The sequence below is a fragment of the Phocoena sinus genome, chromosome 19 (assembly GCF_008692025.1).
Source record: "Phocoena sinus isolate mPhoSin1 chromosome 19, mPhoSin1.pri, whole genome shotgun sequence".
Classification (NCBI taxonomy): domain Eukaryota; kingdom Metazoa; phylum Chordata; class Mammalia; order Artiodactyla; family Phocoenidae; genus Phocoena; species Phocoena sinus.
Genome location: NC_045781.1, coordinates 30,017,004 through 30,044,910, shown reverse-complemented (window position 1 = coordinate 30,044,910; position 27,907 = coordinate 30,017,004). Strand labels below are relative to the sequence as shown.

The window sequence follows — 27,907 nt, the reverse complement described above, 5'->3', positions numbered from 1 at the left end:
CGTGGGCCTGTTTTCAAGCTTGTTAACCATGTTTAAGAAGCCTACGGGCAATAGTGACTCAGAGATGAAGTTTAAGCAAGGGAGTGAAATGACCAGTCAAAGTTTTTGAGCAGTAACTTTGGTGGCAGGGAGTGGATAGTCAAAGAGGAAGAGGCTCGGAGCAGGGAGAACCCCTGGAGGCAACCACAATCACTCTGTGAGTGATGGTAAGACCATGAATAGAGGGAGGGAGGGAGGGTGTACAGGCCAGCATGGACCCAAATGGCATTTTCAGGATAAAATGGACAGAAATCATAGGATAATGTGCTATTTGTTATTTTACTTCTCACATTTATTTTATTAACATCCTCTCCAAGAGGACAGTGGCATGCTGCGGAGACAGCACTAGGCCTGGATTGATGCCTTGGCTCTGCTGTGCGATCCTGGAAAAGTCATTTCGCCTTTATAGGCCTCAATTCCCTCTCTTGTCAAAGGAAAAGTTTGAGTAGATGCCGTCTAAGGTCCTTTCCAACTGGACTTCTAAGTCTATCTTTTCGCTTAGTATCCAGTCATCCTTTAAGATGGAAAAATAAACTAAGCCACCAGAGGTCCCCACATCACTTATATATCCAGAGCAATGAAAAATCTTTGCAAATAAAAATTGCTAAAAATTCCCTCCTTCCTGTTCTAGTAAAATCTCTTATAGTTGCTTAGGATGAAATCCAAGGAAGAAAACTATGTTAAAATCAATGTTCATAAAAACCTAACAAAATAATACAATCAATTAAAGTTTTAAATGGCCATTTAATTCTTCATTAAAAAAAGCTAAATGCTCATTTATAATACACTTGATTGGTAGGTCATAAAAGTTCATACTGAAAACCCTAAAAAATAAATTGCTGTTACACTGTTAACCAAACACAATACAATGAACTATGGGTTTGGTTCCTTTTAGTGCAGGGAATATTTTCCATAAAATGATTTTTAATAATGCTCATATTGGCATGGCATTTTATTCTTGAGGAAAATAATTCCCCTGAGAGTTCAAAATAGTTAAAAGCCTGGATTTGATACTCACTGGTCTTGGAGGCCCCCATGCCTCCTGAGAAGCAATTCAATGGAAATTCTAATAAAAAGTCATCTCTCCTTGGATAAGATCTTGCCCTCTATATCACATTTCCAATTTGTACAAAGTCATTCAAGGGTCACAGCATGAACATATCTTTTACTTGGGAAGGAAGATCAGCCAGAGAGACGGGAACATGATTGTCGTTATCTATTACTGAACGCTAATACACACCTAAGTACCCCAGTGACCCCAGGACCACAAGTTATCCTTTCTACCTTTATCTTCTCTTGTTATCCCCAGTATCCACATTGATGGCCCATCTTGATTTCACACCCCTTCATCTGGCCACAGATATTCTTTTCAACTCCACCTTGGCCATGGAAAAAACATGCAATTCTAATTCCTCCTCTGACAAGTTCTTCCATGAGAGTTTCCCCTCTATCTATTAGTGTTTACTTCACCCCTAACCTGGTCCTGCAGAGACGGCAAGAAACTGACAGTCACCCTCAGAAACTATTCATCCCTCTCTGCCACCCCATGCTGACAACATCTGTCTGCCTATCTACACTGTACTTTGAGAATCAGACACTTCTCTATGACCTTTCTGTCACCTAGAATCTCTCACTTCTGCCACATACTCAGTCACCTCTCCTGATCCCGCCTCTCCTGATTTCCTGATCCCATTAGAGAGTGATGCTAACTGAGAGATGCTAAACAAAGGTACAAAATCTTACTGGCTGAGGCTACTACAAATTCATGTTCAGCTCCTTGGAGCTGCTTGAAAAATTATGTAATTTCCCAAGGTGACCATGCTGCCTCCAAACATAAAAAAATACTTTTTTGTTTCTGTTGTCGAAGATCTTCTTTTATCTTTCTAATCTGTGTAGGTGGGCCAAAATATGTGATCTTAACATTGGGTCTATTTCTTTAATGTTGATGTGATGGGCGAGGATCAAGTTACTTAAATCGAACCTCACTGCTGCTTAGCAGCCCTCTTCTGTCCCTCTTTGACCTGCTGCCATCATATTTTCCGGTTTCAAACATGTTCCTTGCTTCTCAAGTTGCAACTCCACTTTCATCTCAATGATACTTCATTTTCAACTTTAGAAAGAAGACAGTGAAGGAGTTCAGGACATGCAACTGCAAAATGTGCCACTTGGGTATATCAATTATTTTGAGCTGTAGGCACTTAAAAACAGCACTGCAGGGAGAGGCTTTCTCTAAACTCCCCTTATCTGCCCATGACAGATCCTCCAAAAAGAACTCACTTGTCCTAAATGTGCTCCTGGGGAGTTTCAACAAACAGGGAGGACTGACTCTCATCAGAGGGGAGGAGACTAGAAGTCAACATCACACCCAGACAAACTTTATCACACACCATCATGTCTCCCATCTGTTCTAAGGGCCCACTGGTCTTTCTTAAAAATCATTTACTCTTCCCTAAGTGGCCTATGCCCTCCCTCCCCTGCTTCTTTTTTTTTTTTTTTCTTTAATTTGAAACTTTTATTTCTGTTATAAACTATGTGGAAGCTCTAATTCATCCTGTTTTTAAGTTGGAGTAAAATTGCTTTACAATGTTGTACTAGTTTCTAATGTACAATGAAGTGAATCAGCTATATGTGTACCTATATCCCCTCTCTCTTGGACCTCCCTCCCTCCCCATCCCACCCATCTAGATCATCACAGAGCACCAAGCTGAGCTCCCTGTGCTATACAGCAGGTTCCCGTGTATTTACGTCAAACCTAATCTCCCAATTCGTCTCACCCTCTTCTTCCCCGTGTCCACATGTCCATTCTCTACGTCTATGTCTCTATTCCTGCCCTACAAATAGGTTCATATGTACCATTTTTCTAGATTCCACATATATACATTAATATATGATACTTGTTTTTCTCTTTCTGGCTTACTTCACTCTGTATGACAGACTCTAGGTCCATCCACATCTCTACAAATGACCCAATTTCGTTCCTTTTTATGGTTGAGTAATATTCCATTGTATATATGTACCACATCTTCTTTATCCATTCATCTATCGTTGGACATTTAGGTTGTTTCCACATCCTGGCTATTGTAAATAGTGCTGCAATCAACATTGGGGTACATATGTCCTTTTGAATTATGGTTTTCTCAGGGTATATGCCCAGTAGTGGGATTGCTGGGTCATATGTTAGTTCTATTTTTAGTATTTTTAAGGAACCTCCATACTGTTCTCCATAGTGGCTGTATCCCCTGTTTCTTTTAATATGGTATATAAGCTCTCAAATCTCACTTTTTTTGGGTATTCACTTTTTATTCCCTGTGATGCCCTTGTGCATATCATATTAAAACTTAATAAATCTGTATATCTTTTCTGCTGTTAATCTGCCTATTATCAGTTTATTTCACAGACCCAGGAATCAGACCTGGGTGGGTAGAGGGAAGTCTTTCCTCCCTGACAGCATCCTGTGTAAACTCCGTCAATTCCCTTTCCCGTTGCACCTGAGACGGGCTCCACAGCTCCAGCCCCCTCCTCACTGCAGTATCCCCTCTTCCCTCACCCTGCTTATTCTGTACCATCCTGACCCAGATGATGAGAAGACTAACTGGCCTGTCTCCCACACCAGCACCTCTAGTTTGCACTTTTGGTCCCAGAGCCTTCTACCTCTTCTTGGGCCTTAGACTGCACACAAGATAAAGCCCAAATTCCCCTGCCTATTGTTTAAGGCTCTCCATTACCCAGAGCCAGTCCTTTACATGAATATTCACTACCAGTGAGACTGGTGTATTCATTGTTTACTGACCACATCAAGCACATTCCTTTCTATTAAATAAGTGATGATGAGAGGGAGAAAGATTGACGAGTGATGACACTACAATCAACTTTTTCTTCTTCTAAGGAACAGAAACGGATTTTAACAGGTGAATCTTAAGAAATGTGCAGTTCTGGGAATTCCTGGCAGTCCAGTGGTTAGGACTTGGTGCTGTCACTGCTGGGCCTGGGGTTCAATCCCTGGTCAGGGAAATAAGATCCCGCAAGCCGTGTGGTTCAGCCAAAAAAAAAAAAGAAAAGAAAAAGAAGAAGAAGAAAAGTGCAGTTCTAGTTCTGCTCGTGATTCTCCTTTACAGTCTTCAAAAGGAAAAATGCAAAAGAAGAAAGGTTTTATGAACAATGTTTTATGAACATTAGCTCCTTCCTTCCCAAAAGAACAGGAAAATCTAGTTGATAAGGTGAATAAAGATTAATACCTAACTCACCACATACTAGCACACAAGCAACCTGATTTAATCCTCACAACCCTATAAAATAGGTATTATTATCCCCCTTTGACCAGTGAGAACACAGGCTTAGAGCGGTTTAAGTAACATGCTCAAGCAAATACAGGTAAGTACTAGCAGAACTGGAACAAAAACCCCAGTTAACGCTCTTCTTGTAGCACTCTATTTCTCCAGTTACAAATTCCAGAATTCTACCAAGTTCCAGAAGAAATTACCTCTGTTAGAACAAGTACATATGGGGTGTGTTGTGTGTGTAGGTATGTATGTATTTGTGTGATGGTTTTCTAAAAGGCCCGTTTTAGATTAAAAACTACACATCATTTTAGTGCATTCGGATATTTAAATAAACTATATAAATGTATTTGAAACTTCTCTAAGTAATTAGCTTTAAGAGATTTAAAAAGTGATATATTTCTATAGGTGTTGATCATAACACTCATCATTATAATCCTTTCCTACATCAGAAATTTTTTAATGAAAAAAAAAAACCTCTTTCTATCACAAGGCAATGAATTACCTACCATTAAGTAATGCCAGCAGCCACTAGAAGCTCATTATAAGCTTTGCCAAGGAAGTTTCCTAAAGCAAACTATGTATGTCTACAGACAAATCATTTTTATGTATCTCTAATATAATGGATGGGTTTAAAGTCAACATATTTTGAATGCAAACTAAGACACAGCCCATGAAAAAGGAAACTGATTGTAGAGTCAATGTGAATGTCATGTTTCCATTCAGAAACTAGCTGTTATCCACAGAGTGCTATATAGTCTGACTTTGCTTATATTCTCTCTCATGAGATAAACTAGAAGGCTCTTTATTTATGTTATATTTTGGGATGTTCCCTACTAGCTAGCTTATTCCCTGTGCCCCTAAGCCATATGCTTATTAAGGAATACTTGTGGAGTAGCTGGCTGATAAAAGTGATCACTAAAAGATGCTTTAAGTACACCCACTATGCCACATTATGATTCAAAGAATAACTTTCAATAGAACCATTCTGTAGACACACATGGCATCATTGTTCAAAGATGCCACAAGACCAATTACATAGGGCATGAGGTTTGGAACTTGTATTTTTAAGAGTCAAGACTTATTTTCAAAAATAAGTCTTTTTGTTGGGGAAGCAGAGAAGGAGTGGGTAAGGAAATAGTCCTAAATACTGTATTCCCTAGATTTTTAGATATCTGATCATTTTGGTAATTAAAGAGATTGATAATCATCATTAATGAGGAGAGACTTGTGAAACTAAAGGATACAGCCTTCAACATACTGAGAAGTCCTTGACTCACAAGAACAAGTGTGTCTAAATGGACATTTTAGTAACAATCCACTCATAGCTCATTTTAAAAACCATAAAGTTAAGGCTATATTCTTGAATAATACATCTTGAATTAGGTTTACCTAATTAATATTCAAGAAGGTCTAAAAACACATGTTAAAAATAATACCTAGGATTTCCATCCATTTTAAGAAAAAGGAAAGCAGAGGAAGTGCTTTTGAACAACCAAGACAACTGAAATTGTAGCAACTAAATGTACTGAGACTTCTGACTAAGCTGCATTGGGGCAGCTCAAGCTGGGCCTCCTTTGACGTGGTGGAAAAGCTGGAGCCTCAGAGCTAGTGCCCAGCCCCTGAGAGTCTTGAGCCAAGGTGTGGGTATACTTAGTGCTTGGCAGGCTGCTGGGATACATTTTCCAGTTACATCCCAACAGTGGGGAATTAAAATATTCAAAAATCATAAAGTAGTTAGGAATCCCTTGGGTGAAAGGTAGACTCATAAATCTCAAATTAAATTACAGTTAAAATAAGAATACCCAATTTGAAGCCTACAAATTTCCATCTTCTTACCCTGTACCACAATTCTTATACATCAAATCCCTACCTATTCAGCTTTTTTCAACTGGTTGAAAGCCATTTTGTGTGTGAAGTTATCGAACAAAGGATATATTCTTTTATTTGCAGAAAATATTATCCAAACAGGTCTGAGAACAGGTTGGAGAATGCAAATATTGTAATTGAAAAGAAAGAAGGACAGCCATGACATGGAAAGGAAATGTGGTAATAGTGGTCAGGGCAAAAGCATGAGGAATTTGCATACCTCTGTTGTAACACAATTTGACCACTGACACGTGTGCTAGACAAAAAAATGTACAGTTCTATGTGCATTTCCACATCTATTGCTAGATTTCATCTTAGCTAAAGAGGGGTAAATTTAGAGGAAGGAACAGCGTATATATATAAACAATATCTTCCAAATTTGCAGAGAATATGGGTTTTCTTATTTATTTATTTTTTTTTTTAGAGAAAGAAAACAGGGCTAGCTATCTGAGCAGCTTTTCAAGAAGGAAGAGCAGTGCTCAGTCGAAGTACTTAGAAATAATAAGATATTTCTTTCTACCGGGGTTTCCCAAAATGTATTCTGTGGAAACTGGCTCTAGGAGGTATCCAGAGAAAAAGGGGTTCAGTGGTCAAACATTTCAAAGGCACTGAGAAGTCTTGAGAAAAGAAATCTGATTCATTTTATTTACCCTGGTACTTCCTAAACTTATTAGGATACAGATTAGTTTTTTCTCTAGAAACATCTAACTATATTCCAAGATCTAGTGTTTTCTGGTCACACTGAGAGATACGAGCTGGTTTTAAAAGTGGGGAGGGGGCTTCCCTGGTGGTGCAGTGGTTGGGAATCCGCCTGCCAATGCAGGAGACATGGGTTCGAGCCCTGGTTCAGGAAGATCCCACATGCCGCGGAGCAGCTGGGCCTGTGTGCCACAACTGCTGAGCCTGCGCTCTAGAGCCCGTGAGCCACACCTACTGAGCCCGCGTGCCTAGGGCCCGTGCTCTGCAACAAGAGAAGCCACGACAATGAGAAGCCCACACACCAAAACGAAGAGTGGCCCCCGCTTGCCACAACTAGAGAAAGCCCGTGCGTAGCAACAAAGACCCAACAGAGCCAAAAATGAATAAATAAATATATTTAAAAAAAAAAAAAAAGTGGGGAGGTGTGGCATATAATTAGTAAACAGGTATTTTCAAGGCAGGCAGACAACCTGCAAGTCTCAAGAAAAATTTCATGGAAGTTAAATTCACTTTGACATAATTTGCCCTCCTACATCATTTGGTAGTGCTGACAACATCTAAATGGCTGAACAACCAAGCTATCCAACAAAATAGAACAGGATTCTTGTGACTTCCATTCCACAGTCCTGTCATCTGGAGCACTGGCCCCCGCTCAGAACTCTGAATTACATATGCAAACTTAAGGTTTTCATTACAAAAGCCATGGATGCAATTGGAAAATCCAGACAAGAGTCTGGAGAACCACTATTCTGACGCTCTCTCTTCAGAGGCTACCTGAGGGTATCACTGAAGCCAACGAGATTCTGAATTCAGAGGTCCATTATTCCATGTCATTCCTGGAAACTAAGCATAGTTCTTGGAATCAACCTTCAGAGTCTTAAAAATCCGGTCAGGATTTTCAGAACATTCTAATCACTCCTCCAGTGTTACAGCCTGCTACTGTGACTTAAACTGAAAAACTGTCCTGTGAACGATGATATGAGCTGCCTTCACGGCTCATACAACATGATTTCCTCAGGCTTTCCACGTGCAGATTGATTCCAAAAGTGAGGGTTTCTCACTCTGTACCTCTCCCACAATCTCTCAGCTTTCACAGAACATACTTCTTCAAGAAGTTGTGGGGTTCTACCAGCTACTGTAGCTCCTTTGGTCAGGATGTGAAGGCATATCATACAACTTGGCAGAGGTCGGCACTAAAAGGATTAAAAGATAGGAACGGGTGATGCAAATCTGGCCAGCCAGGGTGGTGACATGCTGGAAGTTCCCAGAAGTTAGGAAATTGTGTTTCCTAACACAGTTCTAAGGGCTAGGGTTGACAGACTGGGTTTAGGCACACAATTTGCAAAAGACCAGGGCTTATTTTCAAGGTGGTGGATTTAACTTCCAATCTTTCTACATCTGGTCTCTCTAGACTAAAAATTCACAATGAAAGGAAAGGCCAAATCTTAGGCTCCAAGGCTACATTTTGAACCACTTACCTCAACTTCCACCTTTGTGAAGGGCTGGCAGCAAGTGAGCACACAAAGTTGAATGCTGAAGAGAAAAAAAGAGAAGGCCATCTTTATGTGGTAATACAAGTACCATCTAATATTACTGAACAATCTTTTCTTTACATACAAGCAACCCCATGTCACTCTTTGTATGTATTCTGCATTTATAAATGCCACACTGTAGCTATAACACTTCTTGGGTTTAGAGAACTATTCTTGATATTCAAAAGTTAAATTGCTGAATGCAATATCAAATATGTATTTGTGGGTCAGAGCCGCAGCTCAGCAGACTAAACCCCAAATTTGAAGTCTTCTTGACAGCTAAGACTCATAGGCCTAGAGAAACTAACCATGGTCACATTTTAAGGTTCATTAATATGTTTATAGAAAAACTGCTGAGTAGAACATTACTAAATTCTTTTCTAATATTAAAAAAAACAAAAAACCAGTGGGCCTTTCCTTAAAAGCAGAAACTTTATCATCATTGTCCCAGTTATTAATAAATGTTTTAGCTATGGGGAAATTTTCTGAAAAGTTTCAGATTTCATTGTAAAGCTAGATGAAGGCTTTCTTTTTTTTTTTTTTTTTTTTTTGCGGTACGCGGGCCTCTCACTGCCGTGGCCTCTCCTGCACGTGGGATTCTCCTGGACCAGGGCACGAACCCATGTCCCCTGCATTGGCAGGCAGACTCCCAACCACTGCACCAACAGGGAAGCCCGACAAAGGCTTTCTTTAAAGTGGTTATAATCAATCCTCTCAAAGATAATTTTTGAAATGGTTCCTACTTACAGCTTTCCAGTGTATATTTAGACTCTCTGGCTAAGATTTCTATGGGATTTTTATTTCGCCTCATGTAGACGGATGACCCAGAAGTCAGGCAGGGTAAATTAGACTACAAGTTTAAGAAAACAACCAACCAAGCTTTTTTTGCTATTAAGAAATTAAAATATGATTTACCTGTAAAAATTGCTTGAAGGGACTTACTTAAGACAAGGAATTTAGGAATTTAAACAAGGAATTTACTTAAAAGAAGGAATTTAGGAAACGGGTTTATTAATTCCATAATTAATTATAAATTGTTAATGTGTCAGTTCTCATATCTTCTGTTTGAAAGGGAAACTCCAAGCCACAAAGCCAATCCATATTATCTATCATTAAGTAAATTGTTCTTTAATGATTTGAATTGAGCTTTGGAATTCAATGACTTGAATACATATTTTGTTCTGAAAATTCTGAATGCTCTTAAAGAAAAAAAAAAAAACACATAAATGAAAGCACACACAAGATCTCTTTAAACTTGACTTGTCCACACTACAGACAAACCAAACAACACTTCTTAGACTGACATAAAACAGCTTTTCCAAGGCTTTCCCTTCTTGATGGTTAGTCCCTGAGTCTCCTCTCCCCTAGGACATCTGCTTTGGTGTAAAATCCCTTCCCTAGATCCTGAGTCAGAGTAGTACTTGGAGCCAGGACAATTGAGAAAACTGATTTAGAAGTAAGAGACACAGTGCTAAATATAACATGAAGACCAGAAGATAAAGGTGGAAACAAGAGGTTACCACACGTAAGTGTGATGTGGCACTTGGATAAAACAACGTTGTATCTTTAGAAGATTTTGTGTTTGTTTATAAATCCTAAGAAATCTTTAACTCTGAAAATACTTTTTTTCCTCTCTTTCTTTGCTGAATTCTATTTTTCCCCCTCTGTCACACATTTCTCAGGTTAGAGCCTAGATTAACTCAACCACTCTATTTACCCCTCATCTCCCTTCCAGAAAAGCTTCCTATTTGACCTTCACATCCACCAGCCCAGCTGCAAAACCAAAAAAAGTCACAATGAACCCAAAGTCACTATCTCTATGAGGGCTTAACTTGTAAAGGCCCCAAGGATGACACACCTCTGGAAATATAAATATGTTATCCCCTCAATTTTCAGGCACTTCTTTTTCTAAAATGCTCTCATACTACTTGTTTCTCCTACTTTCCCCTTGTATAGAAGTTGAAAACCAGGAATTCATAATTAGTAATGACAGGAAATACGTATTCTAGCCAAGGGAATAGACTGATTTCCTGTAGGGTTAAAGATAGCATAATGTGTAGATACCTTTTACAATTTATGTTCCTTATTTTTGGTGGTGTTTACTTAACTTCAACTACTAGGGACTGAAGTATAACAGGAACATAAATGTCTCAGGCGTATCAATGTTTATTAACACATGTAATTGGCCCATCTATTCTGATTTAAATGTATCATTTCAAAGCAACTTACATACACAAAAAAATGGAGAAAATAAGTATGTTTTAGTTAAAAAAATCTAATTTTCAGAAGTTGTTTGGATTGTCTACAATGTACTTGAAGGCAAATGATGATTTCTTTTTAAATATTTCCAAGTGATCGTCACCTATCCATCAATAATTTGAGCTCTGTGTATAACAGTATCAAAAGGCATTACTTCATAAGTCCTGGGAAAGTCCTCAAATCCAAAATATAAACAGGCTGTCTTTTTAAAATTTTTTTAAGTTTGGGGAAGGTTTATTTTTTTTTCTCTTCTGCCACCCAAAGCCAGCCAGGTTCCTTGAGGTGAACATAGATGGGTGTCGACACTCCATGCAGGTAAAGGACCAAAGGAGGCACGTAAACAGGCAGGGGAGCCAAACAAAAGAACTTCTTGAGAGTAAGTAAGATTCTACATGTTCTGCTCTTTTTAAAAGGTCTATTTCACTTCAGCTAGCTTAACAGTGAACCTGTATTCTTCTCTTCAACATTTATAGAAACTGCTGATCCTTAGGCTCTTAAAATCCAAGAGTGGAAGTGAAAGCTTGGTTAGCTATTTCCTCAACTCAAATCAGACACATCACAACTATTTCAGGCTATATGACTAAAATGCTCTGGACTGTTTAAACGAATACAGTAAAATAAAGATGGAGACACCAGATAATGCTAAATTTGCAATGGGAATGAAATTACAAAATTTAAGCTAAGTAGGATTCAAATGAGATCACTGGAATGTTTCTTAAGAATTGGTAGATAAACACTTGAGACCCATTAGAACATGACAAACAACTAGAATTCTGCACATGGCAGACACTGGGGTTTAATGGGCAAGATAGTTATGCTCTCTACAAAAACTTCTCAGTTACAAGATTCAAGGATCTGATTAGAAATCTTTACTTCTACAAAAACAAGGCTTTTTTTTTTTAAAAAGAACAAATTCTTTTTCTTCACTCGAATAAAATTTATATAAACTAATAATAATATAAGCAACTTACAATTTATATCCTTGCCATGTCCATGTCACAGTATCCTAGAATAACAATAGTATTTAAATTGTTAGTTCAGAGAAAAAATACCAAATAAAACAAAAATTTTATTTTGATACTGAATATACTTTCTTTCTGAATTAAAAGCAATATGCTGAAAAGTAAGACAAGCATACTATTATTGTTAAACAAGAGTGAACTGATCTATAAATTCTTGGATCACATATCTACATGGCAAAGATCTGTCTTCCATATGTAACCACCTATCTTTTTATGGAATTAAGTTGCTTTGAATTTTTAAAAAAACTTGTGCATGCTTAACTATTTTTCTCCTAATATGAACATATCTGGATAATTAACTGGCTTACAAAAACCAGAATACATCAGTTCTTAAAAAAAAAAAGTTTATTTGGGGAAAAAAGACTACAGTAGTGAGGTAGTACACAGTGAAAGAATTTGAGTAAATGACAAATTCAAACCCACAGGTAGAAGTACACTGAGTAAAAATTTGATGAATTTTAATTTTTTAACTACAAGTGTCCAAGGTTGAGAAATAAGTCGCTGATAGAAAGTTGAATGGATTAAGAACTCAATCTTAAATGACACAGATGATTAATAATTACATCCTGGCTTTTAATGTAAATTCTCTAGTAAAGAAAGCTCCTCTCCAAAACAGAACATCCCTCCCCCTGCCAAAAAACCACTTTTTTTAGGAAAATGGTGATGCAGTCAATACCCAGAAAAAGACAAAGCTCCTCGATGGAGCAGAAGAGTATTTTCTGAGCCCACATGGACTTTCTATAGGATGTTAGGTTCTTTTCAGATATTTCCTTATTTAAGCTACTTGCCAAGTGTCACACAGCTACGAAGTACTGAGCCCGTAAACACCAAGCCTCTTCCAAATTTATCCTACTACTTCAATCCTTCTCCACCAGTAATGACCAGTGAATCAGGAGATTTCTCCTTCTAAGCTTAATGAAAACTACAAATTTATGAGAGTTTTCTGAAGTCCAGTCTAAGAGACCCTGAATCTGAGACTTAACCATACCATCACAGTGACTACAGGGTAGAAGCTAAGGAAGTGTCTTCCTATAGCTTAGTAATAGCAAAAGCAATATGTCAAATTGGTATCAACCAATATGTGCCTATCTTGCAAATTTTTAAAAACTAAATTGTAGCAAGGAGAATGAGTCTACCCATCTGCTCCCACCATTTATCTATTCATCTATTTTATTTATTCAAACAAAAGGGGTCCTAGAGAATTTGTGCTGTTTGGAATGTTGAGATTCTTCCCATAGTAAACTACGATGCTTACCAGCTTGTTTGGGTATCTGAGGAGAACTGGCTGCACTGGAACTCCTGGAATGAAGGCCCCTATAACCATATAGTGAAATTTTATAACATGCTCTTTATATGAACACAAACTTTACAGTGAATTAAAAAATTAATAATAAATGATGTAAATATGTTAAATGTTTTAAGAGTACATATAAACTATTGGCTAAATGTTGGTAAATCCCTAGTGTTAGCCAAAATGACAGATTTTTGAATTCAGAAATATGTAAGCAAAATATTAAATGTTATGCCTAAGTCACTTAAAATATTACTTATATCTCCATTTGTTTTCATTTGCCAAATACCTATTATTCAACAGGATTAAAAAAAACAGTAATGATGAAACTAAGACAAAGAGAAAATAAAGAGAAGAAAATCTAGTTGAAACCAAATGCTTGAATGCTAAACTATCATACTTGCTAGAAATGAGTTCTAACTTTGGCTCTGAGCATTCTAGCAGCCAATACAAAAACATTTTAAAGTATTAATAATTACTGTGAAATGACATATGAAATTACAAATTACTATAAAATTCACAACTTCATAATATATATATATTTTTTTTTTTGCGGTACGCGGGCCTCTCACTGTTGTGGCCTCTGCTGTTGCGGAGCACAGACTCTGGACCCGCAGGCTCCCCAGCATGTGGGATCTTCCCAGACCGGGGCACGAACCCGTGTCCCCTGCATTGGCAGGCGGACTCTCAACCACTGTGCCACCAGGGAAGCCTTCATAATATTTTAAAAAGGAGTGAACCTTAGAAGGAACTGAAGGTATTTTAATGACAATTGAAGTAGGTTTTCTAACTTGATGACATAGGACCCCAAGTGTCTGTGAGGGTTATCTTTGGAGGAAAAGAAAAATCTGCAGTGGCTTCTGCTCAAACACACACACACACACACACTGGACATTCCAAGGAGGAAGGGGTTATGATACCAAAAGAGAAAGCAAAGGAGTGAGTTCTGTGGATCCACATCATTCAAAACATTTTATCAGAAAATAAGAAATGCTCCAAGCAAACTGACAAGTTATTCTGTATATTTATTATCAGATCATTGAGAAATCTTCCATACTACTTTGTCACAATACATAATTTAATTGATCTCACCTGGTTTAAAAGTAATCAAACAGGAACGATTAGTACAAGTACCTTCTGGGAAAACTAGTATCTTGGGAGAAAAGGAATAGATTTAATATTTCAGTCTAATTAATAGATTAGCTCTTTACTTGCTTTCTTAAGACTTTGCAAATAGTTGCCAATTTTTATAAAGCAAAAATAAAATAAAAGGCTAACACCTGATTCTAGTGAAAGCTAGAATCTGATTATTCGGTTTTGCTCTAAAAGAAGTGTAGTCTGACCATTAAGATAACTAGAAAATGAATTAAAGCTTTGAAGAGAGAATACACATAGTAAATATTTCTTAATGATGATGCTAATGATCTGAATAGACTCCGAAGAAGATGTAGACCCTGAATCATGGTCAAAGTGTGCATTTTAGGCAATATTAAATGCTTTCTTCTACTGCTGTACACCCTTAACCAAATCATTCCCTACTTCTTTGTTTCAGTTTTCCCATTAAATGATATTCCCTCTTACAACATATAGCTTTGGGATGTACTGAGAAAAAAGGAGGAAATGCCTACAATATGCTTTATGCTTACTTCAATTCGTTGACATATGGAATACAATTTAATGTCCTTTTTTGAGGAGGTGTTTTTACTTTTAATATACTTCTTTATGTTTTCCACACAAAAGATATGCAGTACAGTTCCTCATTAACTGAACAGCATAGCAGCTTCATTTTTCTGAAGCTTTTAGAATTTAGCAATGAGTAAATTGCTAGGCACATAAAACAAAAAAGAAAATCCCTGCACTAACAGCAGTTAGTAATGGGTATTTTATAATAATTAGAGGAGGAAAACATTATTAAGCTAAATTGTCACGATAACAAGTTATTTTTAAAATAAAAATTGTGAATAGGTGCAGTTCCATCCTCCAATTAAAAAAAAAACCAGGTTTCCTACCCCAATCGGATACAATATCAAATATGATTCATGGAGTGGATATTCTATATACTATGAACAATAAATTAATATAGAGTAAATCATAAAATCTCAAGAACTGGATGGGGCATTAAAAGTCATATAGCATCTCTAATGCTTGAATTCTTTTTACAGTATCCCACCCAAGTTGTTGCTTAGCCAATGCCTGAACATTCCAGAGAGAGATTCAGACCATTCTAATTCTGGACAGAAAACTTGAGATGAGCAAAATGAACTGAAATCTACCTACTTGTTAACTTTCACCCACAAGTCCTAGATACATTCCTTGGAGCCAAGAGCAAAATCACACCCTTATTCCAAATGTCATTTCTTCCCAGTGACTTTTTAAATCATTCCTTACATGCCTTGGTTTCTAAAACTTCCTGGTTGGTCATATGCCTCTTGGTACTTTAACAACTACAAATCACCATGAGTGGCCAGATCACCTCAGGACCATGAGTTCTGCTAGAGATCACTTGTTTTCACCTGGGCAAAGATAGAGGGGTACTTATCAGAATCACCCATGAGGCTCCATTTATGCAATAAATGTTGCCCCTTCCACACCTTCAAAAAGCATTCCAGGGGAAGGAGGTGGTGGGATGGTAAAATGTGAAAAAGTTCTACAGGTGATTCTAATATGCCCCTGAACTAAAAAGACTGTCTAAATACACTTCAGATAAACTTAAGATTTTAATCATTTTCAAAATAAACCCACCATATCGTTGAGTATAACTGAGCTTCAGTATCTCATCTTTAAAAGGGAAAATAAATTCAGAGGTAGAGAATTACTTTTTATGACACAAAGTAAAAACCAGTTCAAAGAGTTTGGAGACTAAAAAAGAATGATACATTTAATTCCACAGAGTATCTCATGGGGAAGAGGACTTTTTAATCCTCACTCATTTATTCTGCTTCTAGACATCTAGCAGAAGGTATCCCCCAGTATTGGATCTGTGGATCCAAATGAGTATGTATACAAGTGTACAATAAATAAACTTTCAATATATTTAAATAAACATCTACTATGTTTTACCTGGGGCCATTCCCCTCCTGATGTGGCTCGCCTTATTATTTCATTTATTGTGTTTTTTCGAGAATCTGGATCTACACGGGACACCAACACTGGTTGCAGAGCCCGCAATATTCCTTTAAAACAAATGAAAAGTCACAACTAAGTCATTTTTGGGGCTAAAGCTACTACAGCAATGATACCAGATAAATCATAAAACAAATTGTATGGAAAATTAAAATGATAGCAAATCAAAGAGAACAACTTAAAAAAGCCCTCTAATTCAAAGTTTATTAGAACTTAGCTTCCAGCTTCAAAAGGATAGGTGGATATTTAGACCTAAAAATATTTCACTGATTTAACAGAAGTTAGCAGCAGGAATATGAAAAGAAGCAAATGCAGTTTTCTCCCTAAAAGACTTCTTCCTCAATTGACATTAAACATTTGGAATATATTATAAGATTATCTTGTTTTATTTCAGGAATATCCTGCAAACCGATTATGTGAAGTCATAGTACACGTGGGTAGGAGGCAATTATTATTTATCTTACTAAAATTTTCAGCACAATAGTCTTTTAAGTAGGTAGCTTCCTAGCACATGCAAAATAAACCTCAATTTACCAAAAGACTATTGCTAAACAACTTTTGGGGAAAATGTCATATTACACAAAGCAAGGTGGTTACCTTAAGAAAAAAGAGAGAGAGAGAGAGAGAGCCTGTCTTTCTTAGATGAATGACAAAGCTGTAAGAACTACTATTATTTCTCCAGAGTACCAAGGCAACATCAGGCAGTTTTCACATGCACTTTCTCACCACTTGATGCTTGGCAATAACCTTGGGACAACTGGTAGCAGTTACTTGGAGACTAATCCCCTGGGGAGAGAGCAAAGCATCTGGTGGGAAAAACATTTCACTTGCTTCATTATTTTTTATGGCAGGAAGCATTAATTGTTCCACATCATAACTTTCAAAGAGTTACACATTTGTCCCTCATGGAGATCTGGACAATAATGAAGAAAACAGAGTTAGGAGAAAAGACTTAGTACATTTATTTATCAGTCTAATACCCTAAGGAGAAATTCACTGAAATAGCATGTAACCAGTGCTTTCACAGATTCTTAGATTAAATTCTCTCTCCAAAAAATCTACCATGTTTGGTATTTAAAAACTGTTCTTTTTGGCATATTTAGGAGCAGAAAGAGGTGATGGTGCAGTGACAGAGTTTAGACTTAAAAAGAATGATAAGGGTACAGATAGGGAAGTCTTTAATCTTTTTTCATAAATTCATTCTTGTGATATAGTACCTCATTAAAAGCAAGGAAATATGTTTGAAGTGTTTTATTATTTTAAAGTTTTTTAAAAGTCTACCAAAGAACTATACATGATTTTCTAAATTGAAAGCATGAACATGAAAATATTTTATCTCTGTTATCTTATAAAGTACTTACTGCCAATCAGAGGCACCTGCACATTCTCATGTCGAGATACTATAGAAGGTAACCCAGCCACAACACAGGCAATTCCATCAAAGAACGTTGAATGAGGGGCAACAACAAAAATTGGTGCTTCCACGGGACTTGCAATCTTTCCTTTCATGGTAACTATAAATCCCATTGAAAAGAACATGGCATGGCCTAGAAACTTCAAGACTGGCTGAGTAATTTTCCTTTGGAAATAAATACAAAAAAGGACATAATTAGCTTTGCCAACTACAGCTAACAGCAGGGTTTTACTCTAAAGCACAATGCAAAAACCAAGACAAGCTGGAGCACTTCATTTTAAAACGCGAGCTAAGAAGTATAGCTAACACTTCAGTGGAGCTCTTTCTGCCAGGCACTGTTCTAAGTAATTTATGCATATTAATTTCTTTAATCCTTAGCCCAATTTTATGAAATAGATAGCATTTATTATTATCCCCATTTTATAGACATGAAAACTGAGTCCCAGAGAAGTAATTTTCCCAAGGCCATGTGGCTAATAAGTGGCTCCTTTATTCTGTGACTATAAAGTAACAAGAATGAATCTTAAACATGCATCCACCACTGAGAAATCCAAATCAGTACTGTCCTTCAAAGGAGTCACCTTGGAAATCTATATTTGTGTAACAAGGATGCTGCTACCTCCTAAAACACTTTTAGAACCGGTATGTGGAAATTGTCCTCAGAATTATTTTAGGAATAAAATTTTAAAAGTTAAGCCTTATTACCTATATCATTATAGCCCTTAGACATCATCAAGAATCTTAAGAAGTAAATTTACCATCTCACTTCTCTGGAACAAAGAAATTTCAATTCCAGAAATTGAATTGTTTACTCTTTAAAAAGAATCTGTCATTAAAGATTAGTTAATTCATCAAATTGTGCCAGGAATTGTGTTGGACACACAAGACAAGTAAGATCCAGTCTCTGTCCTTGATAAACTCAGTTGAGTAGAGAAACAAAAAAATAGCCCTGGAAGTACAAACACATGACAGACATCTCAGTATGTGAATAAGCATTATAGCTTTGCATGAAAAATGTCTCCCATAAAACATCCAGTGGGAGCTTTAAAAAATGGGCTTCCTATAGAATTCTCTCAAAATTCACATAATAATATAGTGAGGCGCTATTAAGCAACTAACTCCTGAGGATGTTTCTCTAACTTTAATTTCACGGTAAGGAGAAGTGAGACACAGAAAACCAAAGAACTTTTCCAGAGGGCACAGGGAAATGACCGATCTCTCCTTGCCCTGTAGTTTAGAGTTGAGATCTCTATTTATTTAAAGATAAAGAGCTCATCCCTTCACAGAATTTCTATACCTCCTATTTTTTATTTTTAGTGACACAGCCTGTAAAAACTATATTCCAAAATATCCTATATTCAGAGTCATAATTGTTGTTCACTGACTAAACTTTGACAAACTCTTCTTTATCTTGATTTTCCTAATATTTAGACATAGTTATTTCTTACCTCTTCCAACCAGTTATTGGGTGGGTCAGCTTTTCAGGACAGCATGTTGTTGAAATTGCAGCAAATGGCCACGCCAGTAATAAAATTAATGCCAGCAACAGGGCACGAATTGGAAGCAGGATAATTCCAAGAAAGAAAATCTGAAATCAAATTTGATTAAAAAAACAGATGACATTATTTTAATGCTGTAGTTATCAAACAGAAATACATAAGAGGAAAATCTTATGCTATTCATGCATTCACTCAAAGATGAATTGGGCATTACCCTATACCAGACAAAGATCTAAGCACAAAGAAAATAAGACATTGTATCTGACCTCACAAAGCCTACAAAGCAGCAAAAGAAACAGGGAAGAAAACCAAGTACTGCCTGATCTGTATATCAATGAATGTGAATAGGGGCTGCTGGGGGAACAAAGAAAAGGTTTGTTGGACTTAGTAGTCAGGGAAAGCTTCCTGGAGGAGTTGAAGCTGAAACGTCTTGCTTTAAGAAGCAAGCAGAAGCTGGCAAGGTAAGAGGGGGAAATAGTTTTTTGAGAGCTATAAGTAGGATGAATATTAGTAAAGGCATTAGAGTGTGAAGAAGTAAATGTATTATTTTATATACCTGCCAGTCCTTTATAACTAACAATAAGGAGATGGGGGAGGAAATACAAGAAATAATAAAAACTAAATAAGAATAAGAATAAAAACTAAATAAATAAGAACAGCAAATAATACTGAGTGCTTACTATGTACCAGACACTCTAAGCACTTGGCATGTAGTAACTTATCTGAGTCTTACAACCTTAAGCTGTTTTACATACAAGAAAGGAGTGGCACAGAGGGAATTAAGTTAAACTGCTTAAGATCACACAGTGAGTGGCAGAACCAGGATTTGAAACCAATGTGGTTATAAAGCTCTTGCTCTTAATCCTATGTCTTTCAAGTGAAATAAACTATCCTTACACATCACAAATTGTCTTCTTTTTTTTTTAGCCAATTACACTACTCAAACAGTGCTGCCCTTCTTGTCTCTATTGGCCCATAATGTGAATCTGAGCATCATCAAATAATTTATGAGAAATGCCAAAAATATTGTAGTTATCAGATCTCTATCAAATTATGTGTACATGTGTATGACTGAATTAAAAATTACATAGAGGGCTTCCCTGGTGGCGCAGTGGTTGAGAGTCTGCCTGCCGATGCAGAGGACGCGGGTTCGTGCCCCAGTCCGGGAGGATCCCACATGCCGTGGAGCGGCTGGGCCCATGAGCCATGGCCACTGAGCCTGTGCGTCTGGAGCCTGTGCGTCCGGAGCCTGTGCTCCGCAACGGGAGAGGCCGCAACAGTGAGAGGCCCGCGTACCACCAAAAAAAAAAAAAAACAAAACATACAAGGAAATATACAGATCTTAAATGTATAATCAATGAGTTTTGATAAATGTGTACTCTTGTAACCATCACCACAATCAAGATACAGAACACATCTGCCACTCAGAAAGTTGCCTCATACCTCTTTCAGTCAATCCTTATCCTCTTAGGCAACGAATGCTGGATGTTTATCATCATATATTATTAGTTTTGCATGTTCTTGAGTGTCATATAAATGGAATCATACATTATGCATTCTTGTGTGTCTCACTTCTTCCACTTAACATAATGTTTTTGAAATTCAACTATGTTGCTTTCGATGTCAGTAAGTCATTCTTTCTGACTGCAGAGTATTATTCTACTATATGACCATATGACAATCTGTCTATTCTCCTGTTGATGAACATTTGGGCTGTTTCCAGTTGTAGGCTATTATGAATACAGCCACTACAAACATTATTCTACAAGCCATTTTGGGAATAGTTGCTTTCGTTTCTCTTAGGTAAATACCTAGGAGTGGAATTGCTGGGTCATAGATGTAGTTTAACTTTATAAGAAACTGGCCAAACAATTTTCCAAAGTGGCTGTATCATTTTAAAGTGTTACTGGTAGTGAATGAGAATTTCAGTTACTGTACATCCTTGCTGACATTGGTGTTTGTAGTCTTTTATAAAAATCAATTTTACTAAGGCATAATTTACATAAAATAAAATGCACCTATTTTAAGTATGAGGTTTTCAAATGCATAACCCTATGCAGACACCACTATAATCAAGATATAGATCATTTCCATCACCCAGAAAAGTTCCCTTGTGCCTCTTTGGGGTTTTTTTTTGTTTTTTTTTTTGTGGTACGCGGGCCTCTCACTGTTGTGGCCTCTCCCGTTGCGGAGCACAGGCTCCGGACGCGCAGGCTCAGCAGCCATGGCTCACGGGCCTAGCCGCTCCGCAGCATGTGGGATCTTCCCAGACCAGGGCATGAACCCATGTCCCCTGCATCGGCAGGTGGAGTCTCAATCACTGCGCCACCAGGGAAGCCCCCCTTGTGCCTCTTTGCAGTCAATATATCCTCAGTGTATAGCAACCACTGACAGTCTTTCTTTCACTATAGTTTTTGCCTGTTCCATATTTTCATATAAATGAAACCACACAGTATGTACTCTTTTATGTCTGGCTTCTTTCACTTCATATTTTTGAGATTCAACCATGTTGTCATATGTATCAGTAGTATAGTCTTTTTAATTGCAGAGTAATATTCCACTGTATGAATATATCACATTTAATCTATCCATTAATCTGTTCAGGGACATTTAGCCTATTATAAGTTTTTAGCTATTATGAGTAAACATTGATGTTTGAGTCTCTATGTGGACATACATTTTCATTTGAATCTCTATGTGGACATACATTTTTATTTCAATTGTTGGGCCAGGATATGCCAAACTGTTTTCCAAAGTAGCATCATTTTATATCTCCACCAACAAAGTATGAAATTTCCTGTTGCTTCACATCCTCATCAACATTCAGTGTTGTCAGTCTTTGTAGCCATTCTAGTGGGTGTAAAATGAGATCTCACTGTGGTTTTAATTCATATTTCCTTGATGAACAATGATGGTGAGCACATTTTTTCATGTGCTTATTGGTCATCCCTTTAACCTAACTGTTCGAGTCTTTGGCCCATTTTTATTGGGTAGTTAGTCCTTTTCTTATCAATTTGTAGGCATTCTTGATATGTTCTGTTTACAAGCCCTTTTTCAATACACGTATTGAAAATATTTTCTCCCATTTCATGGCGTGCCTTTTCATTTTATTTTTTTTTAATTTAATTTATTTATTTTCATCTGTGTTGGGTCTTTGTTGCTGTGTGTGGGCTTTCCCTAGTTGCGGTGAGCTGGGGCTTCTCTTCATTGTGGTACACGGGCTTCTCATTGTGGTGGCTTCTCTTTGTTGTGGAGCATGGGCTCTAGGTGCGCAGGCTTCAGTAGTTGTGGCACACTGGCTCAATAGTTGTGGCTCAGGGGCTCTAGAGCGCAGGCTCAGTAGTTGTGGCACACGGGCTTAGTTGCTCCACGGCATGTGGGATCTTTCCGGACCAGGGCTCAAACCCGTGTCTCCTGCATTGGCAGGCGGATTCTTAACCACTGAGCACCAGGGAAGTCCGCCTTTTCATTTTTTTAATGGTATCCTTTGATGAGAAGAATTTTAATTCTGATGAAGACTAATTTATCAATTTTTATTTTCTGTTTAGTTCTCTTCTGCATCCTTTCTAAGAAATCTTTACCTATCTCAAGATCATGAAGATATTTTATATTTTCTTCTTCTTCTAGAAGATATATGAGTTTTGCTTTTATGTTCAAGACTATGATCCATCTTAAATTACTTTCTGTGTAGTGTGCAGAAGGGATCAAGTTTCTTTTCTTTTTTTTTTTTTTTTGGCCGTATGTGGGCCTCTCACTGTTGTGGCCTCTCCCGTTGCGGAGCACAGGCTCCGGACGCGCAGGCTCAGCGGCCATGGCTCACGGGCCCAGCAGCTCCACGGCACGTGGGATCCTCCCGGACCGGGGCACGAACCTGCGTCCCCCGCATCGGCAGGCGGACCCCCAACCACTGCACCACCAGGGGGGAAGCCCGTCAAGTTTCATTTTTATCCATAGATTTACCTACTTTTTCCAGAACCAATTCCATCCCCCCTCCTTTTTTTTTTGGCTGTGCTGCGGCTTGCGGGATCTTAGTTCCCCAACCAGGGATTGAACCCTGGCCCCAGCAATGAAAGCGCCGAGTCCTAAACACTGGACGGCCAGGGAATTCCCCAGAACCAATTTTTGAAAAGACTTCACATTCCCCGATAAATTCTCTTGGCCACTTTGTCAAAAATCAATTGAACATACATGTGGGCTCTCTATTCTGTTCAATTGATCTATTCATCTGTCCTGTTGATCCTACCCTCTTAATTGCTGTAGCTTTCTAGTAATTCTTGACATAAGGTAGTGTATGTCCTCCAACTTTTTCTTTTTCAAGTTTTTTTTGGGCTAATATAGATCCTTTGCATTTCCATATAAATTTCAGAATTAGTCAGTTTCCACACAAACAAAAAGCCTGTTGGGATTTTTGTTGAGATTTCAATGAATCTATAGATCAATTTGGGAGGAATTATCATCTTAATAATGTCGATTCTTCAAACTTATAAACATGGTATATCTCTTCATTTTACGTAAATCTTCATTAATTTCTCACAATGGTGTTTTGTTGTTTTCATTGTAGTGGTCTTACATGCTTTTGGTTAATATATTCCTACGTATTTCAGGTCATTTTATTGCTATTATGAGATTATTTAATTTCATTTTGCAATTGTTTGCTGCTAGTATATACACAAAATTGATTTAAAATTTTAATCTTTAAACATTATTAAGATGACAAAATCAATTCTGAGTAACTCTGTCAAATTAAAAGGATTACCCATTATATTGCCATTTGGTAATATGTCATCTCTGTAGGAAGGCCTTCTTTCAACACTCTACTGGGATTATTTTCCTCTCTGGACTTACTTCATAGCACTTACTAAAACATGGAATTGTATATTTCTATACTTGCTTGTTTAACTTTTTCAGTGAAATACAAGCTTTAAATAGGCAGGGTCCTTATTTCTCTTGTTCATTGCTATGTCTCCGGGGATTAACAGTGTGCCTGGCACATAGTAGGCATCCAACAAATATTTTTGGTATGGTAAATGACCCCACAATTACAACCACTCATTTTAATTCCATATTCTATTGAGGAAATAGAAGCTAGGCTAATTTTTTATATGCCATTGTGTAGCAGACCCTTAAACGGTCAAAAAAGAGAAGGGGAGCAATAAAGCTAAGCCCTATAATGAGACACAAAAGTCACAACAGTCCTTAAGCAAGACGTTGATCATCATTTAGGATTAAATTTAGTCTGATTTAATCATATCAAATCATACTTAAATGCAAGTATATCAATCTTTTAAACTGGATAATACAGACAACATTGTTTTTCAATCATGTCTATTTAAATTTTCCTTTTACCCAGACTGTTCAAGCCATTGAAACTACCTTGGAATCTCTGGTCTACATGCATTTTAAATTTTTTTTTTTTTTTTCCGGTACGCGGGCCTCTCACTGTTGTGGCCTCTCCCGTTGCGGAGCACAGGCTCCGGACGCGCAGGCTCAGCGGCCATGGCTCATGGGCCCAGCCACTCCGCGGCATGTGGGATCTTCCTGGACCGGGGCACGAACCCGTGTCCCCCGCATTGGCAGGCGGACTCTCAACCACTGCGCCACCAGGGAAGCCCGCATTTTAAATTTTTAAAAAAATATCGAGACTATATTCATTTCTATCCAATCCAAGTGGTAAATTTTAAGTGCAGTATACAATTGTAGATAACAAAGAGCATAACTATCAATATTAAGATCAGCAAACAATACCAGATTCTTTCACACATTATCTCACTTAAATTTTAATCCCTCTTCCATGTATTATTATTCCAATTTAATAGATGAGGAAAGTGAAGTTCAGAGAGGTTAAGTGACTTGGCCAAAGCTATACAACTAATAAATGGCAGGGCCTGAGCAGGTTTTCTGACTAAGACTAGTGATCTTTCCATCATCCTACAACTCTTGCAGGGTTATTTGAAAGTGCTCTCAAAATGGTTGCAGACATGCTATTAAAAAAAACCCAAAAACTCAAAAAACTTAATAATTTACTCCAGGTACAATATAAATACTTATAAATATGCCACTTTGAGCCTCTCTCCAAAACATGAAGCCAAATAGACGGACGTGACTTTCATTTAAGTATGACCGATTTGACTCAATCAGACCAAAAGGAACCTTGAATGATAGTCAATGTATTTATTATTTCAGAAGTTTTAAGATATAAAGAGAATATCTATCCATTTAAAGACATGAAGATCAAATTTTTAAACACTTAGTTTCTTTACAAAGAGGTATTACTACATTCACTATCTTCCTCTTCCTCTCTCACATCTTTCTTCAACCAGACACCCATCTACCATTATTCTAACCACCACCCCATACTGCTTAGCCAAAAAGTGCGCATGCGTTTTTTCCTGAAGATATTCACTTAACCTGCTTCCATCGTAGAGAACAACAGTCTCAGGGCACACAAGTATGCCGTGCAAAAATTACACTATTTCAAATCCAAAGTAAATAAATGGGTGAGATGGACAGGAAAATATTAAAACCATTTTTCCATGCAGAACACAAAGGACAAACGTAGCTTGCATAGTCTATCTTGTTCTCTGATCACTAACTTCACCAAACAGGAAGTCCAAAGAGGGAGTGTAAGTGCTAATGGTAAATGCAGCGTTTTACAAGAAAAAGGCAAGGACAGGGAACTTCCTTTTTGTATGTAGCTGTTTTTAAGAAAGAAAGAAAGTCTGAGCTGCTTCTCATCCTTGAACGTAGAAGTGTTTGGGTGAAAACTGACTCAGGACCAAAAACTCTTGAATACCTTAAGCTGCCCCATATTATCCCTTTTCTTAGACTGTGATTTCCCGTCCTTGATGCCCCTGCTCAGCCAGAGCATCCCAGCCTTTCTTCTTGTTCTAATTCCAGACCTGGGTTCCCTGCCTTCTCCCTTACTCTTCCCATCCCAGACTGACTCCTCTCCTTCCCTGCAGCAAAGCAAAAACTTCCCCAAACCCACTCTCCTGTGCTACGATGACCTCCCACTAGACTTTCACACACTCAAGTCGAAGTTCTCCCACAGTCGTTCCCTCTTCTCGTAATGGAATGTTTCCTCTGCCAACGGCCCGCCTGCTCAGCCTCCTCCTGTTTAGGACCTTCCTCCAAGGCCCACCTGTTCTTTGCTTCTTCTTTTCTCACACACGCCCCCAGACCATCCTCCTAGGGCCCTCAATTCTCCCTCCCGCATCTCTGTCCCCTGTAGACTCATGGCCTCTTCAAAAGCCCTCTCCTCTCAGATCCACACCCCTGTCTTCCTCAGAGCCTTGCTTCCCAGACTCAGCCACTCCCCGCTGACAACAACCTCCCCTGACAGGCCCAAGCTCCCCTCAGACTGCCTCCTCTCTCAGACCCACGTCCCCCCCCTGAATCTGCGTTCCCTGTCAGACGTCCCTCCCCTGGACCTTAGTCCTCTGTCAGACGCCCCTCACCTGAATCTGCGTCCCCTGTCAGACGCCCCTCACCTGGATCTGCGTCCCCTGTCAGACGCCCCTCACCTGGATCTGCGTCCCCTGTCAGACGCCCCTCACCTGGATCTGCGTCCCCTGTCAGACGCCCCTCACCTGAATCTGCGTCCCCTGTCAGACCCTCGCCCCGCACCTGGATGCGCCTCGCCGCGCCCAGCCTTGTCTGCTGCACGAAGGGGTTGCGCACGGGCGGCGGGAAGAAGGACGTCTGGCGGGGCACTCTGGGCGGCCGCTGCCCCGCGTTCCCGACGCCCGCGCCGGGTCCCGAGGCCGCCACCGCCGCCGCCTCAGCGCACCGGTTCATGGCCGAGCCCGGCGCCTCACAGGAGCGGAGAGACCCAAGCGGCGCGTGCGAGCTGCCGCTGCCGCCAAGGCTTGAGGGGGATCAGCTTAGGAGTCCGGGGTCTTTGCGCAGGCGCCAAAGTTACCTACCCGCCCTCCGGTCTCGCCCCGCCCCCTCCGGCTCTGAACACGCCCAGGCCCTGGCCCCACCCCCTGAGCACACCCCCCACCCTTTTAGGTTGTCCGGCTCTTCCTCTTGGGGTTAATAGCTCAGCCTCCTTGGGGGTGAAGGTCTTTCCTTTAGAGGCAGGCACCCCACAATGAGAGACAGTTTAGGCTGAGTTCTCTGCTTTAGGGTCAGGCGGACCTGGATTTCCTTTTGCTTTTTTTTTTTTTAAAAGAAATTTATTTATTTATTTTTGGGTGCGTTGAGTCTTGCTTGCTGCCCACGGGCTATCTTTAGTTGCAGCGAGCGGGGGCTGCTCATCGCAGTGGCTTCTCCCATTGCAGAGCACGGGCTCTAGGCGCGCAGGCTCAATAGTTGCTCCGCGGCATGTGGGATCTTCCTGGACCAGGGCTCGAACCCATAGTTCCCTACACTAGCAGGTGGATTCTTGACCACTGCGCCACCAGGGAAGCCCCTCCTTTCGCTTTTACTGGCTCTTTGACGTTGGTCAAATCACTGTCTCCATGAGCCTCCGCTGCCCCCTTCGTAATCGGGGATAAATGTAACTCACATAAACCACCTGAATCCAGCAATTCAAGTAGCAACCCCTGGGCTGTTCCTGTAAGAGGGTTAATTATCCAGGGTGGGTTTGATTTCTGGTGTACGTTTTGGTTTTGCTTAAACCCGTTTGGGTGGGATATTTATCAGTTACCGCTGACTCCTGACTAATATAGAAATTGGTACCAGGAGTGGAATCTCTTTCACTCAAAATATGGACTGACAATGGGGAGATAGTTCTCCAAAGGAAAACTGAAGCTGCGATTACTAGAAAATGACAAAACCACCACTGCCCTCTGCACTAGATGAGGAACCTGGTCTCAAAAAGGGAAGTGACTTGGGCTGTGGCTCCACTTCACCCTGAAGAAGTTCAAGGGCCTTATC

General features: G+C 39.0%; 1 protein-coding gene across 2 annotated transcripts in view; it reads right to left on the bottom strand.

Annotated features, from left to right (window-relative positions):
• The window catches only part of LPCAT2 (lysophosphatidylcholine acyltransferase 2), a 66,702-nt gene extending 39,738 nt beyond the window's left edge, over nt 1-26,964 (bottom strand). Inside the window, exons 1-9 of one of the 2 annotated variants that reach the window (XM_032611819.1) lie at nt 26,651-26,954; nt 18,974-19,113; nt 17,473-17,690; nt 16,049-16,161; nt 14,081-14,141; nt 12,953-13,011; nt 11,647-11,681; nt 8,363-8,417; nt 7,988-8,077 (exon numbers count right to left, since the gene is read on the bottom strand). In XM_032611819.1, coding sequence (XP_032467710.1) covers nt 7,988-8,077; nt 8,363-8,417; nt 11,647-11,681; nt 12,953-13,011; nt 14,081-14,141; nt 16,049-16,161; nt 17,473-17,690; nt 18,974-19,113; nt 26,651-26,821 — 942 coding nt within the window. In that variant the 5' untranslated portion in view covers nt 26,822-26,954. Of the gene's footprint in view, nt 1-7,987; nt 8,078-8,362; nt 8,418-11,646; nt 11,682-12,952; nt 13,012-14,080; nt 14,142-16,048; nt 16,162-17,472; nt 17,691-18,973; nt 19,114-26,650 lie in introns of both variants that reach the window. The other variant, XM_032611820.1, reaches the window with a different exon arrangement.
• Nucleotides 26,965-27,907: the final 943 nt, after the last annotated feature.